Below are 15,304 nucleotides of genomic sequence, written 5' to 3' on the forward strand. Positions count from 1 at the left end.
AATATTGCTAAGTGAGTTATTAAAGGAACCTGCAATCCCACATGACGTTAAGAAAGGAAACAAAGGCAGCTGTACTCTCTTGGACGGTTCAACTGTGGAAACTGATTGATATTATCTGATGACAGAGAACCCCCACTGGTTCCACTTGGACTTGCACCAGCTATATAGCCAGACCCTTTCGTGTGGCAAGGCCTTACCCCCAGGCAAGGGAATAAATGTTTGTTACTCATTGGAGACCTTCAGGGCCTGAAACTCCCCTGCAAGATACGATGCACACTCTGTTGGATTGGGCTGTAGTTGGACAGTTTTGCCATTCTTGCTTTTGAGAGGGCACCAGTTCCTCCCATCCCTGGCTGTTCTTGGGTTCTGCTTGGGGTGAGGAAAGTTCAGGGCTCCTTTCAGGTGGTGGCTTGGTTGGAGTACCCTTGGCCTTGGTCAATTGTTGGGCTTCTTCTTGACCCGGGTCTCAAGCATGGCAAACTTGGAGCAGGCCCTTCATACAGCCTGGAGCAAGGAACCTCCCAATCACAGTTCATTGTGGAGGACTCCAGGTAGCAGACTGGACTAGGGGTGTGTGTGTGTGTGTTTGTGTGTGTGTGTGTGTGTGTGTGTGAAGGGCTTGTCTGAAGCTGGCCAGTGTTTGAGACCTTGGCCAAGAATAAGCTATTCCTCCTAGCTGCACGGAGGGTGTTCTCACACCTCTTTTGAAATGGAGCAAGCTGTAGTTCTCCTCCCTGCTGACTGCTGCTGCATGTGAACCTCACCCCCCTTTAAGGGGGCCACTGGGTTGGGCAGGGGAGATCTGGAGCAGAAGCTCTGCCAAAAACTAATTTTAGACATACGAGTCTTACATTACCCTGGGATGACACATGAAATTTGGCGCTTGCTGTTCCTCCTCCCCAAACCCTTTTTCCCTCCTGCAAAGTAATGATAACCAAGGAAAATGTGATGGTGAAACCAAAGCCTGCTTCAAGCTTTCTGAGTTGTTGCAAGCTTGGTTAAATCTGCACAGTTGCACACTTAATGAGGGTGATTTCATCTGGAAAGTATTGTGGGGATCCTCTCCCACCAAGCGCAGTGCAGGCAGGGCACTGTGGGCATTCTGGCATCCCTGGTGGGTTTCCATGGCTTGGCTTGACCGTGGCTACCTGAGATCTTTGGGCACAGACTGTGCAAAAGCTTTGCCCACTGACCCTATGACCCCAGAGAGTAAAGAAGGAACAGGAAAGGTGGATTCTTTTCATAGTCCAGTGAAGGATTTTGTGCAAGCTTGCCAGTTATAGAGTGCCTCAGGAAGAACGGGAAAGTAGTACTTGTAGCAGGGGAGTTGTAGCCCCTCCATCAAAGCAATCTAATTGAAAATGCAGTTGACGCCTCTTCATCCTCCTCTGCCGATATCCAGCCATTTTTAATGCTGGACACTGTTGGGCAGCTATGTGTTAAATGACCTTCAAGGAGGTAGTATGGTAGTGGCTGGTGGTGGAACTGAAGTGCAAGCAAGTCAGGCAACCTGGCAAGGACACAATTCATCTTTTCCCATTAATGGCCCTGGTCCCATTTTTGTAAACCAAGCCAGAGCTGGTGTGACACAAGCAGCCTGATTGCAACAAGGGGCAAAGCTGTGTTTAAAAAAGTTGTCTTTGGGGCCTCTCCTGCCATGTGCCAATGTTGTGATTTGGTGACCTCCTCTATGGCCCAAATGCATCTCCTAAGAGGTGGCTGTGAGAAACCGAAACTTGACTTGCTCACGAGCGTGTGTTTCCCTTTCAGAGATGCGCTGGAGACAGCTGGTGCACTGTACAATCAAGTGGATGAAGGCATCCATCAGCTGGTGATGATATCCAACCAGCGCATCCAGGCCATGGAGCTGGTGCTGGATTTTGAGGCCTTTGAAGAAGGCTTCCTGGAGGTTAGTAGTCAACATTTTCCTGACAGTTCAGATGGATTACAGCCCTTGGACAGGCCCAGGACATCTGGAATGCCAGGGGTCTCCTCAGCCTGACCCCTGCAGGGTGAGCAATATAAAGTCTAGGCAAGGAACTCACAATGAATGGTCATCCTTGACTAGCCAAGTCCTCACAATTTACTGAGATTAGTGACCAGGGGTTGCTCCTGAATTCGTGACCAGAAGTACTTCCTGCCTACTCCGCTTGGTAAGAAAGTTGTGTTGCTAGTGGGCTTAGACTTGGAGATGGGTAGGCCAAGATACATACCCTGTCTAATTTGGAGTGAGTCCAGTCTAAATGATTCAAATCAGCCTGAGCTCCAGGTCTCATTGCACTTCTGATGGTACCACTGGAAGTGCCCCAGGGCCTGGGGGTCTCTCTGCAGCCTGTCCCCACCACTGCCCCCTCTCCCAAGCTGGGGTGATGTGAGAAGGGTTAGCAGAGAGGGAGCTGCTATTATGGTGGTAGTAAGGAGGATGGGTTTAAGACATCCTCAAAAACTACATTTTCCATGATTGCTAGTGCTCTAGGATACTACTGGGCATCTTCATGCAAACACCCAAGAGCTTGAGCCCTCACTAGCGAGGCAGTCCCTAGAAGCCTCTTCACTGTCTTCCACACCAGCAAGTTTTGGAAGGGAGGCAGGGCTCCCAGGAACATTGGTGGACCAAAATGAATCAATTTCAGACTGGACCAGGCTAAAGGTTGATCTGGGTCCAACTCAAAAGGCATGTTGGGGAGAGAAATGGGGGATTCCAGAAAATCAGAGTCTGACACACATCCTGTTTCTGGATTCTGCCCCATCCCTGACTGAACTAGGCTGCTCTGCTATATGGAGGTGTGCTGTCTTAGCCCTGACCCATTTGCTGAGAAGAGCTGGGATGGGCCAAACCTGATAGATTGCCCATGCTCCGGACCACACCGGCTGGGTAGTTGACAAGCAGCTTGGGGTACGGGCATGGAGGGGGACAGCGGTACAACAAAAGGCTGTGACATGCATTCTTGCTGGCCCTGAAAGCAGCTGGAGTGGCCAGCCAGAGATGAGAGAGGTTACTGGCATCCATTCAGTCCATAACAGGCAGTCTTCTTGGCCTCCCTTTTTCTTAGGTCAGCAGCTGGATTGAGAATGTCGGCCAAACACGACTGACGGAACTGAGCAAGCAGGATGATTCCTTGGCAGTCTTGCTTGAAGCTCAGAAGCAGTTCCAGGATTTTAAACGCGTTGCCAGTGTAAGTGCTGTAGGGCCCAGAGCGCCTGGCTCTCCCTTCAGATTCACAAGTTGACTGAACAGGCAGCCTCTTCTTCATTAGCATGTCACATCCTCCAGGGTTTAGCATTTACACTGGAAATAGATTCTGGGGCTCAGCCCTGTTGGCCCTTGTCTCAACATGACTGTGTCAGTGCCCTGCTGAGCTTTGGGGCATACACTGCAGCCCAGAGGGACTGAGGGAGCAACCACTGTGCTTCCGGCAGCTTCACAGAGCCCAGCAGGCAGTGGATTGTTCCTGTTTTTTTTATGTTCAGTGGACTGTCTTTGTTGCCTCTAGCCACATGTAGCTATGGAAGCTGCAGACATAGCTTGATTGGGAGGGCATTGTCCCCTCCCCTCCAGTTTCTGCTGCAGAATTCAGGGATTTTTTCTGTGCTGGCAGACAAACCTCTAGCAGCAATTGGTTGAACCACTGTGATACCATGGGATTTTGACCAACGATTTAATCACAGAGGGATGGAATCTATCAGTAACAGAATGCTCACAAATCATCTTCTGTAAGGGCAGTGAAAGGTCAGTTTGACTGAGATTAAAACTTCAGACAGACCTTTGAAGTAGAAGGTGCTAGGGCTGAAGTGAAGGGGATGGTGTGAGGCAGCACCAGGTGAGAGGGAAAATGAAGAAGGCATTAGAGAAACCAGTTAGTGGACCTTTCCTGTGTTTTGAGACCTTGACCCCAGACTGGGTTGCACAGTTTTGTACTGAATTTAGGGAGAAATGACATGGGTTTGGGTAGGAAAGGGTCCCTGCTCTATTGGCTGTCCCGCTTTCTCACCTGCTTATCCCCCCCATACCCCCTTTCCCCTTAAACCTCTTCACAGTTTCTCACCCTCCAAAAACTGCATTCAGAACTGCACTGACATGCACACACATAGTGGAGCTTATTTTCTATGCTGACTTAGTAGTCAGTGCACTAGTATTTGTCCATGTATTTATTACAGAGATTTTGTGGCCTCCCTAAACTGAGAAAAATAATTGATGATGATGATAAAGTGTGGAACATCAACAGTATAAACTATGCATATATAACAACAAAAACCTGAAACCACAGCCACAAGGCAAAGAGAAACAAATTTCTTCCCCATGCAGGGAGCTCAGGATTAATTCCCCTTTTGCAAAATTGACATTTCATAGGTTTTCCAGATGGCAGCCTCATCCCTGCTGTGCCCATCCCAGCTACATGCCAAGTGGCATGCAGTACAGTATTACTACAGTATTCTTAATAACAGGGGCACACTCCTCACAGGGCTGGCTACCAGGCCCAGGAAAGAAGGCTCCAGCACCAGCAAGTCAAAACTGCCAGCCAAACCACCCTCAAGAGACATTCAGCACCTAAAGCAGCTGTCTGTGTTTCTTGGTGGTCTGCCTAAATGATGTAACCCTAACCTGCTTTGCTCTCAGGAATATTGCCAAAGAGGATGGGAAGCTCTGAGGAAGATGAATAAGTGGGAAGACTTTTCTTCTACCGAGCTGCATGCACGATATGGTGTCAAGCTGCAGGCGTCCCGGAGTCAGCTGCAACAGTTCTGCAGGCAGCTGGAGGCCAGCAGAAGCCAGATGGACCAGACCATCCAGCTGTATGAATTCTTGGACCAGGTGAGGAAGCGGCTCCTTCCATCCGGACCAGAAAAAGCCCCTAGCACCTGTTCAGCTTCTCTGACATGTCGTGTCTCCTGTGATGAGCAAGCAGCAATAAGGCCATTAAAGAGGCCTGGATGCAGAGGCTGTGTTCCATGTAGTAGACCCTATGTGTTTATTTTCCTGAATTTGTTCTGCTTTTAAAGTCTCTCCTCCCCTCCCCTCCACAATTAGTATTGCAGTTCTAGGCACACTTTCTTGGGAGTAAGCTCCATTTAACACAGCAGCACTTTTGGGCAAGTAAACACCAATAGGATTCTGTGGCAAGGCTGTCTGCCAGCTTATGCTCACTTACCTGGGAGTGTGTTTTATTAAGCAGAATAAGACACAGTTCCAAGGAAACCTGCATAGGAGCGGTGGGCCTGTGCTTGCTTACTCTCAGACTCATTCCACTTTGGGGGGTGGGGGTTTCATTCCATGCTGCCTGTAAAGGGAACAGTAATTTGCAGCCATTTCCACAGCTCCTGCAACGCTGTTATTGTGGGACCAGGGTGCTGGGGGATGGAGCTCCTGAAGACCAGTGAAAGCTAGTGGCCGACTTGGGAGGTTTGCACGTCTCCTCTGGGTGGGCGTGGAGGCATCTGTGCAGCAGCAGGGCTGTGTTCTTTGGCCTGTAGTGGAGGCACAGGGAGGGATGTGCCTTGCTGGGCCTTCTCCAGTCTCAGTGGCAGCCCCTCCCCCACTGCTGGCCTCCTGCTCCCAAGAGCAGGCCAGCTGGGAGTATTTGCCTGTGAATAGCCTCCTGGCCTTGCTAGGTTCCCCAACTGGTTGCTGTTGCCTTGGGCTGCCTGCAAGGGATGTAAGAACACTCAGCTTGACTCTCCCAAGAGAAGGATGACGGTAGGGTTGCCACCACTGCTTTCCTTGATTTTTTTTATGGCTTCTTTTGGAAGCAGACAGATGCAAAGGCTCTCTCTGACCTAGCAAAGAGAAAGCTCAGGCATTCCTTGGGAGGAAATGGCTTGTGCACAAGTGAAAGTGCAGGAACTTTGTGTTATGGCAAGGGCAGGGTTGGGTTTGGAGGTAGAAGGCTGCCTTTGTGTTCGGCAGAATTGCTGCCTGTCTGCTTTCACTGTCGGCTGAATGCAGAAGATAGATCTTGCTATGCAACAGCACAGCGAGTGCCCTTGTCTCAAAGTGAGCGTCCGTCTTCTGTTGTTCGAACAGACCCAGCAGAAGCTGGTCTACAGGCTTGAGTTTTCAGCACTAGAAGAATGATGTGACACTAACTGGTCTTGCTTGGTGCTCAAGTGGTGGGAAGCTCCAGGCTGTCTTTCACAGGGTCATTTTTCCTTGTGAGCACTGGCTACTGCTGGCTGCTTTTATGTACAGCCTGAGTCTGGGAAGGGAGTGTTTGGGGGGGCCAAGGGGCACATACATATGACTCTTGAAGGCTACTTCTGCCAACTGGCTGCAAAATTCTGTTTCTTTTGCTCAGGCTGGATTCAAGATGCTCCTTCCCCTTCCTCCCAGCCCCCACCCTGATGGCCTTCCAAGCTGTAGGAACAGCAGCGGATAGTTAAGGGAACACTTTAGCTCTCAGGTTGTAGAAAAACTTAGGAAGGTTAGATAGCCAACTACACAGACCTGGCTGCAACCTCTCTCTTGCTTGACTTCTGAATGATTCCCTCGGTCTGCCCATATGCAAGCTAGAGCCTGGCAGTTTGAAAAGAGCAACTTAGGCCTGGGGGAGGAATGTTCTTTGCAGTCCCACATGTGCCCTCCAGTGCTGAGGACGCAGAAGGTCCAGTTTTCACAGTACGTGGGGCATTCTATCTTATTAAAATGGTCCAGTCCCAATTATTTCAACCAAGTTTTGATCTACCTGGAGACACATTTGCCCTCCCTAACATCCACCCATACTTGAAGATGAGATGGACCTGTAGGAAGGGAAGCCAAAGTGCCTGGGGAAGAAATTCAGTGGAGGGAGAAACTCTGTTACTTAGCAGACTGTTGGACCAGTAGCTCAGTAGCTGCATGTTATAGTGTCTGTCAGCTGCCTTGACAAAGAAAGCAGAGAGTTGGTCCTGTTGTCCTACTAGAGACTGTTGCCCTGGAGGCAGTGGGGAATCATTGCCTGCATTCACATCCTTCCGCAATGTCTCTTTAGCCTCCGGATCTCTTTTGATGCAAGCAGACACATCCCTGGAACAATCTCCTTGTCTGCTGGGCCCTCCAACCAGGCCATTAATTTAGTCAGTTCAGCTTCTATATTCCCGCATTTCAACTGATCTAGTAGTGTAGGAGTGGAAGCCTCTCCTTCCTAGTCTGAGTCTCCTCTTCCCTTTCCAGGAATTTAAGATCACTTTGGAAGAACAGGAATTGTAGAAGGTAAAACAACATACAGTGTGGGGCATGGAATCAGAACAGTGCAAAAGACTCTAGATCAGTGTTTCCCAACTGGGCGGGTTGAGACTCCCCAGGGCAGGTGTTCTCTTCTGCTTTTGGGTTGCTACCCTCATAACTGCTGTTGCTGCCACCGCCACCACCGCCACCACCACCGAATGCAGGTAAATTAAAAGTGGTTTATTCCTTATCCACATTCAGTGGCAGCAAAACTCGGAAGTGCCGTACTAACAGTACCTGCTGGTTGGGTCCCTGGTGGGTCGCTACTCTCCTTAAGTGGTAACATCCGACTGAAGATTGGGATCCAAAGCTCTAGACAACTTGGAAATCTATCTGCTTTGGGCTCTGTAGCCTCCAGTTGATGCTGGTCTCACATTTTATGTTCAGCCATGAGGGCCAGAAGCTTGGTTTCCAAAGCTGAGATTCTGAACTGCATTTTGAGTACTGCTAGAATGCCTGTCTCTGAGCCACCTGAGTTGGATCAGTGCCCCACCTGATTAACCGGCAGCCTTGAGTGGCAACTCCAGCTTCTCCTGTGTCACTTTCCAGAGCTGCAGGGCACAGCAGCCTCTCCCAGCCCTGTCCTCGAGAAGCATGCACTGGGCCTGCAAGGGCTTGAAGTGTAAAACATTCTCACCTCCTGCAGCAGCTGCCCCCCCCCCCCGTCTCTTTCAGTGGTTTCATTCACTGTGGTTCTGCTCAAGGATGTATACTTTGACCTCTTTCTCCTTTGAATGAGTTGCTTTGTTCAGATTGTGGGGGAAAGGTCCTTGCACAGCAGGCATAGATCAACAAAAACTGTTAAAAATACATGGAAATGAGCAGCAGTCAAGTCCTGGAGAGAGAGAACGCCCATGCTGAGATTCGGTTAATTCCTTGGAAACATTCTGAGGAGGAGGGCAGCACACACTCCCTCGAGCAGGAAGGCCTCCTCCAGCAGACGCAGCTGTCCTCTGTTTCTTCCCTGCAGCCAACAGGCCTGCTTCTGGGGTGTCTCCAACAGTAGCATAGCTAGAGGGGGCCAAAACAATAAGTACTGCAGGCCCTGCAGCACACCATGTAAGCGGCCCCTCCCACTTGCCATTGGAGACATTCTGGGCAGCAATGGCAACATGCAGAAGTTACTGTTTGGTTCAGCAAACACCTGCGTATTGCCATTGTTGCCCAGAATGTCTCTGGCAGTGAGTTTGTGCGCCTGCAGTACTTACTGTTTTCCCCCCCCCAGCTATCAACAATCAATCAACAGTATTTATATACCGCTTTTCAACTAAAAGTTCTCAAAGCGGTTTACAGAGAAAAATCAAATAACTCCCTGTTATTTGGCTCCCTGTCCCAAAAGGGCTCACAATCTAAAAAGATGCAAAAGAATACCAGCAGACAGCCACTAGAACAGACAGTGCTGGGGTGAGGTGGGCCAATTACTCTCCCCCTGCTAAAAAAGGAGCACCCACTTGAAAAAGTGCCTCTTACCCAATTAGCAGGGGTAAATTAGCTCTCCAGAGTTCACGCAGCAGCAGCTTCAGAGCGTGGTGGAAAGCAAGGAAGCCTGCACCATCTCTGGATGGCTAAATAATGACTGCACTGCTCACTGGCCCAACAAGTGGTTCTGCTCGAGGGCTTTCCCAGTGTGTGGCGGCAGGCCTGGGTGACAGGGGCCCAAGTGGCTAGCCATTCCATACACAGCTATTTTGCCTCCATCATTTGGGCTTTGGGGGAACATTAACTAGAATGTGCATATAGAAGAGCTACTGTGAGCCACAGGTATCAGGTCTTGACTTGTGAGCATTTCACACGTGCCTGAGACTGAACACCTTTTCTAACCACTTGCGGTCACCAGTGAGTATGTAACACTGCCATGTGACTGAAGCTGTGCACCCAACAGGAGGGAGGCGCTTCTGCTTCCTTTCTTTGAATTTGGGGCCTGCCTGAGTTTTCTGGCTTTGCATCTGTGGGTAAATTCAGACAGCCTTTCCTTCCAAGTGAGAGACGGCTTTGACGTGCTGAGTTAGTGGAATCAGTTGCTTGAAGGTTGCATGATGTTTTGGGAGAACGATCCAGCGTTGAGGCAGAAGCTGTAGTACACCAGTTCCCTGGAAAAGTTTTCATTCCAGTGAGTGAAGAAAAGAGTTGGTGGTTGTCTGAACTCACTCAACCAATAGATTGGCCTAGGAGGCATGTCAGACGTGAGCAGCAACAGGAGGGCTGAAAGGGGGGGGGGGTTTGCTGCTGTCTAAGTTGCAATTGTCACAGACTCAGCCTGCATTTGCCAATGATTCTCCATGCCCAGCTGCTTTGCATGCATAAGGTTCACTCCATTCAGCCTCCCCAGCACAAAGGAGCAGCAGCAGCAGCAAGAAAAGAGGCTTCAGGCTTTCGGCATCTGCTCCCCTGTGCTAGGGGCTCATTCCCCAGCCCACCCCCTGCATAGCTCTAGGGAACAGCCCTGCTGGCACATGTCTGCACAGCCCAGAGATGCCATTTGTTCTTCAGTGGGGGATGCCTTATTGTTCCTTCCCTCGCTTATCTCTGGTTCTTGTTAACTGAAGCAGATTGTGCAGGGCAAGCCCACTGGCACCACTGCAATGCTCCTTGTGTCCACTGGACAGTCTTCACCAGAGGCTTCATCTATAGTGGGTTCTGTTTCTGGCATCACCAATCCATATTACTGTGACTGCCTAGGGAATGCTGTGCTGGTGGGTAGCTGCCTCCCAGCTGGATATAGGGGGATGGAAACTGTTCCTGCTGATGCGTCCCCAAGTGCCCTGCAGTTGCCAGGGGTGAGTTGCTGGGGGGGGGGGGCGTAGAGTCAGCAGCATGACAAGAATGGCCTCAATGGAGATGTCGTAGCCAGGTGCCATGGCCAGCCAGCTGGTTGAGGAGAAGGCGGGAGGTGGATATCTGCCCATAAAACAGGCTCCCAGGGACAAGACAGGGTGGCGGAGAGATAGAAAGGTGGATGGGGAGAAAGAGTGGTGAAGGTGAGGTGGGGAAGGCAGAAAGGAACAGGATGGAGGAACAGACAGTGGTGATAGGAGCAGGAAGGAGGAGGTGGACTGGAGAGGTCAGGAACAGGTAGGAGGTGGAGGAAAAGGAAGAGGCAAACCAAGGGAAGATGGTCAGGGCACTCAAGGAGAGGAGAAGGAGGAACAGAAAGGAACTGGAGCCAAGGAAGTCTGATGGGGAACAGAACCACCCCTGGTGGGCAGCAGAGAGTGGCATCACCCCATGGGGCATCACCCCTTCATCTGAGGAGGCAGAGATCTGGGCCCCCTGGGGTGACCCTGAATTAGCTAGGGTCCATTGGCCAGGCACCCTGGACATCGGACAAGGGTAACCTTTTCTGAGGCTACATCCCAGTGTCCTTTGGAAGGGGGAGAGCCCCAACTTGGTGATCCAGGTGAGGGATATGCTGCATTATTTATGGCCCATATTCCAAGGGTCACCAGGCCTCCACTTAGGTGCCTGTGGAGGAATGAGCAGGAGCCAGGGTGATGGAACCATCAGCCTCACCCATTGGACTATTGAAAGTAGTGGCCTTCCCAGACTGAGATTGGACAGCTGGTCCAGTGGTTCTATCAGGATGAAGAGAAGGAAAACTAGAGAAGCCAATTGTGGAACTAGGATGAATTTCTGCTTGCAGTTCCCATCTCTTTCGTCACTCAAGTGTTGCCTTTGCCAGATACACTCCCCCCCCCCCCCACATTTGTCTGTGACTTTGAAGAAAAGGGCGTTCTTGTATTGTGAGGAATGGTGGCGTTCAGGGGGACCTGCCATTCTTCTCCACATTCTTTGGTTCCGTCTCCAGGAAGCAGTGAGGGATGAGGACAGAGGCTCTCCTGTTCACTGCTGTGGCGGCTGCGTCATTTGGGAGGAGGGTCACATCTGGGCCCCTACCCTTTGTCAGAATTTGCCCTTTGATCTGGGAACCTAGATGAGCTGCCCTCAAACGCCTGGAATGCAGCAATGGGACAGTGTCTGGGGAAGCAAGTGGGAGCTCTGGAAACAACTTGGGCTGTGCTGTGGTTGCTGGCAAATGATGAAGGGCCCTTGCTCTGCAGAAGCATGCTTGGGAGAGAGTGGGAATGTCAGCAGACACCGCTCATAAGAACAGCCCCGTTGGATCAGGCCATAGGCCCTTCTAGTCCAGCTTCACAGTGGCCCACCAAATGCCCCAGGGAGCACACAAGACAACAACAGACCTGCATCCTGGTGCCCTCCCTTGCATCTGGCATTCTGCCATAGTCCATTTCTCATGCATTTAGGTTTGTGCCTTTTTACTCCCATTGTTGTCTGGGTTGCTGCTCCTGCTCTGTCCCCGGTTTTTAACTGGAAATTAAGTTCCTTAATGACTTGGTCAGACAGGAGTTATATCTGGAATGTGATGACCTCATAGTGCCATGTGGCCAATCAGACATGGCTACAGTTTCGTCATCCTTGTTCTGAATGAGTGGCTGTAGTGGGTCAAGGTGGCAAGACTTGATCTGCTGTTGCACTGCTCCATTTCCTCTCCAAAAGGCTTACCCTGACGTTCCCTAAACCCTGTGAACACTGTAACCCCCCCCCCCTGCACATTTTCTCAAATGTACTTTTGTGGGGGTGAGAAAGTGTCTGCAGCACTCCACGCATTTGGCTCAAAATAGAGGGGCACACCAGATAACCATTGCCCTCTCTGGGCACCTACTGTTGGGTGGTGGGATGCAAAGAGGAGCATCCATTCATGTGCAAATCTCTGGCCAAACCCAGAAGTGCAGCACATCATGACATCTAGGTCAAGGTATGGGGCTGCAGCTCTCTACACGCAGTTCTCCCCACAGGCAGTGGGGTTGGTGGCTCATTGGGTTGTGGGTGTCCAATAGGCAGCCGACAGAGGAACGGGTTCATTTCCCAGGCTGCTCCAAGCACAGCCTTGTCCCTTGCTTTTCCCTGCAAAGGTCACCCTGCTGGTCCCCATCACAGCCTGGCAGAAAAGTGAGCAGAGTCAAGGCTGACTTGGCTGGCACTCAGACTAGTGACAGGCTGGCACAGTGAAGGCCTCAGATAGAGAGCTGTTTGTTTGGGGGAAGCTGCACAGGCCCACAAGCCCCTCCCTCTCCTCCCTACTTTTTTAGATGCTGAGAGCCTTTGCTTGTCTCACCCCCTGCAGGCATACCAGTGGGCCCTGAGGGGGATGCGCCACCTGGCCAGCATCAGCATGGAGGACTGCAACTCCCCAGAGCACTGCACAGCAGCCCTCAAAAGCCTGGAGAGCTATAAGGGGCAGGACCCTGAAATCAGCGAGGACAAGTTCCAGCAGATGAAGGCACTGGCGTGTCAGCTGAAGACCAGCAGTGGCCTGAAGCAGTGGCACTCCACCTGGGCCAAGTGCCAGGAGACCATGTTGGGCTTGGAGATGAAGCTGGAGGCTGCTCTGAGAACCCAGAGGACCCTGCATCCCACCTGGAAGCCGTCATGGGAGGGAGAGCCGCACCTGCCCAGTCAAAAAGGCAGGGTGCTTTCACAGGGGGCTGATGTGGCTCCTGGGGTATCTCGTTTCCATGAGGGACCCAATTGCCCTTCTGGGTGGACTGAGGGGAGTGCCATAGCTGGTGAGGTTAGTGTCAGAGCTGGAGAGCAGGACACAATGCTCCAGGCAGCTTTCAGCCCCAACGGGAATGCTCTTGAGGCACCAACGGCATTCTGCAAGGCACAAAAGGAGAAGTCAACCCTTGAAAGCATCGTGGAGGTCCTGGAGGCAGCAGTGCCCTCTTGCCCCTCCACCCCAACCACTCAGCAGCTGTTTCCCAAAAAGACACTGCGAAAGGCCCAGAGCTTTGACCTTCCTTGTACAGAGAGCCTGCGCTCCAGCTGCCAGCGAACTCTTAGTGAGCCAGCCCGTTATGGCAACACTGGGGTTTTTATCAAAGGGCTGGAAGTCAGCAGCACAGAGCTCGTGGACAGGACCTCTGTCTCCCGGCAACACCAAGGCGCAACCAGCTGGGCTGCAGGCTGCACACAAGAAGAGCGGAAGAGCAGCACCTCCCATCTGGAAGCCAAAAACTGGGGCAGGTACGCCTGGGTTATCCCTTTCCTAGAGGCAGATAAACACTGCTCACAGGGTTGATGGGGCTTTGTCAGTGCAGCACCTGCAGGGTCAGGGCTACACTGGGGGCACTACCAGGAAGTCCTCACAGGGCATAACTTCAGAAGCGGGTTCTGGGAGCAGCTGTCCCAAGTTAGGTCCAGCTCTGAGCTGTGGGCATAGCTGTAGCTTAGGTGGATGTGTTGGCATTCTGGGATTTGTTGATGCTTGAGAGCCTAACAGAATTCTCAACGACAGAATTCTAACAGAATGCTTGAAGAGCCTAACAGAATTCTCAGACGACAGGTGAGTGGCATAAAGCCATCGGGATAGTGTAGACGTGCCCTAGGGGCTAGTGAATGCTGGGGGCAGCTGGGCAAGGGCATGCTGCCAACACTGATTTGGGACCATCATGCCCCACAAAGTAAGGCTAAATGGGGCACGGCCAGGTCCCACTGGGCAGCTTCAGGCCAGAAATGGCACAGTGGACATTGGTCATGATGAGCCACAGCCACTGACAGAAGCATGTGGGACTCTCCCAGCCTTAGCCCCGGTCTGGGAGGGGGGAGACCATTGAAGAACTGCAGCTCTTCCACCTAATAGATGGAACATCAAATGATAGCACAGGTTTGAAGCACTGATGTGGGGCCAACACCAGGCCCTGTTGTTTGGGCTGCTCAGGGCAAAGGGTCCAATTTTCTGCCATCTTGATGTTGGAAGCCATTTTGCAGATGCCCCACCCACTCCCCATTGCAGCTGTGGGGCCCCGTGATGGGGACGGTCTGCAGCTTCTAAGGGATTTCCCACGACTCTCAGAGTGGCAGTGAGCTGCCTGGACCATCTGCAGTCTCAGAACAAGGCCAATAACTTGTAGGATTGAAAGGACTTTTGTGGCTTTGCTGCATACTGCACTATTGTGTACTGCATACATTCATGCTGATACAACAGAAGGGCACAGTTTAACAGCCCAACCTTATTCAATGCCTGGGGTAGGCATTATTATCTGCTGCCATGGCCGGTGTTGTAAAAGCCACACCACTCTTGGTTGTGCGCACAAATGGCTGGGGACTCCTTTTGGAGCTTCAGCAGATTTTGCATGTGGAGCGCCCCCTTTTTCTCTCACAGCAAACTGCGACATATCATTGATGAGATGGTGACAACCGAGCAAGAGTACGTGCGGTCCTTGCGCTACATCATTGAGAGCTACTTCCCAGAGATGGAGAGGATGGACCTGCCCCAGGACTTGAGAGGGAAGCGGAGCGTCATTTTTGGGAACTTGGAGAAGCTGCACGATTTCCACAGCCAGTACTTCCTGCAAGAGCTGGAGAGTTGCTGCAACCACCCGCTCCGCGTCAGCCACTGTTTTCTGAGACACGTAAGATATGCACAGTAGTTTTGTGCTCCCTGGAACTCAGTGGGTAGGCAGGATCAGCCATGGATCATTCTCAGGAGTGTTCCTGAAATGCAAGCCTGTGTTTCCAGCGGCGTCCACGCCTGGGCCAAAGAGCACAGTTGTGAATAAAAGTGTTCTTGCAAAGAGAACAAGAGTTTGTCCTGGGGGCTTCCTGGACACAGCCTATGCAAACAGGGGAGAGTGTATGGGCGCTGTGGCTGCCAGTAGTCCCAGCACAGCTCTTCAGGCTGACCCTTTCAGCCCACTCTTTCTGAGTGGGACAAACTTGTTTTCTTGGGAGCCAAGAGCCACTTGTGTACCCAGGGAATCCCAGTTCTTCTCCAGCCTGCAGCAAAACTCAACTGGCCTCTGTTTCTATCTGCCCTTTTTGTAGAAAGACCAGTTTGGTATGTACGCCCTATATAGCAAGAACAAGCCCAAGTCTGATTCTCTCCTGGCCAGCCGTGGAAACTCTTTCTTCAGGGTAAGTCCTAGTTCTTTCCTTGCAGCATCCACCAGCAAGTGGAGCACCAGGTGCTCCTCAGGACTCTGGGTGGATGGAAGGAGTCCATGTCGCTGCACTGGCCTCTGGCCGTCTGACCTTAGCATTCCAGTAACTCTTTTCAGACCATGGGCATGTCAGGGCTAGCCA

General features: G+C 51.5%; 1 protein-coding gene across 6 annotated transcripts in view; it reads left to right on the forward strand.

The window, feature by feature from the left end:
* Positions 1-15,304, forward strand: part of PLEKHG4 (pleckstrin homology and RhoGEF domain containing G4) — a 66,372-nt gene that overhangs the window by 45,917 nt on the left and 5,151 nt on the right. For 5 of the 6 annotated variants that reach the window (XM_066637225.1, XM_066637227.1, XM_066637226.1 and 2 more), the window contains 6 exons: positions 1,771-1,909; positions 3,054-3,176; positions 4,619-4,813; positions 12,345-13,246; positions 14,385-14,634; positions 15,047-15,136. In XM_066637225.1, coding sequence (XP_066493322.1) covers positions 1,771-1,909; positions 3,054-3,176; positions 4,619-4,813; positions 12,345-13,246; positions 14,385-14,634; positions 15,047-15,136 — 1,699 coding nt within the window. The remainder of the gene's footprint in view (positions 1-1,770; positions 1,910-3,053; positions 3,177-4,618; positions 4,814-12,344; positions 13,247-14,384; positions 14,635-15,046; positions 15,137-15,304) is intronic. The other variant, XM_066637229.1, reaches the window with a different exon arrangement.

This window comes from Tiliqua scincoides, chromosome 9 (assembly GCF_035046505.1).
Source record: "Tiliqua scincoides isolate rTilSci1 chromosome 9, rTilSci1.hap2, whole genome shotgun sequence".
NCBI lineage: Eukaryota > Metazoa > Chordata > Lepidosauria > Squamata > Scincidae > Tiliqua > Tiliqua scincoides.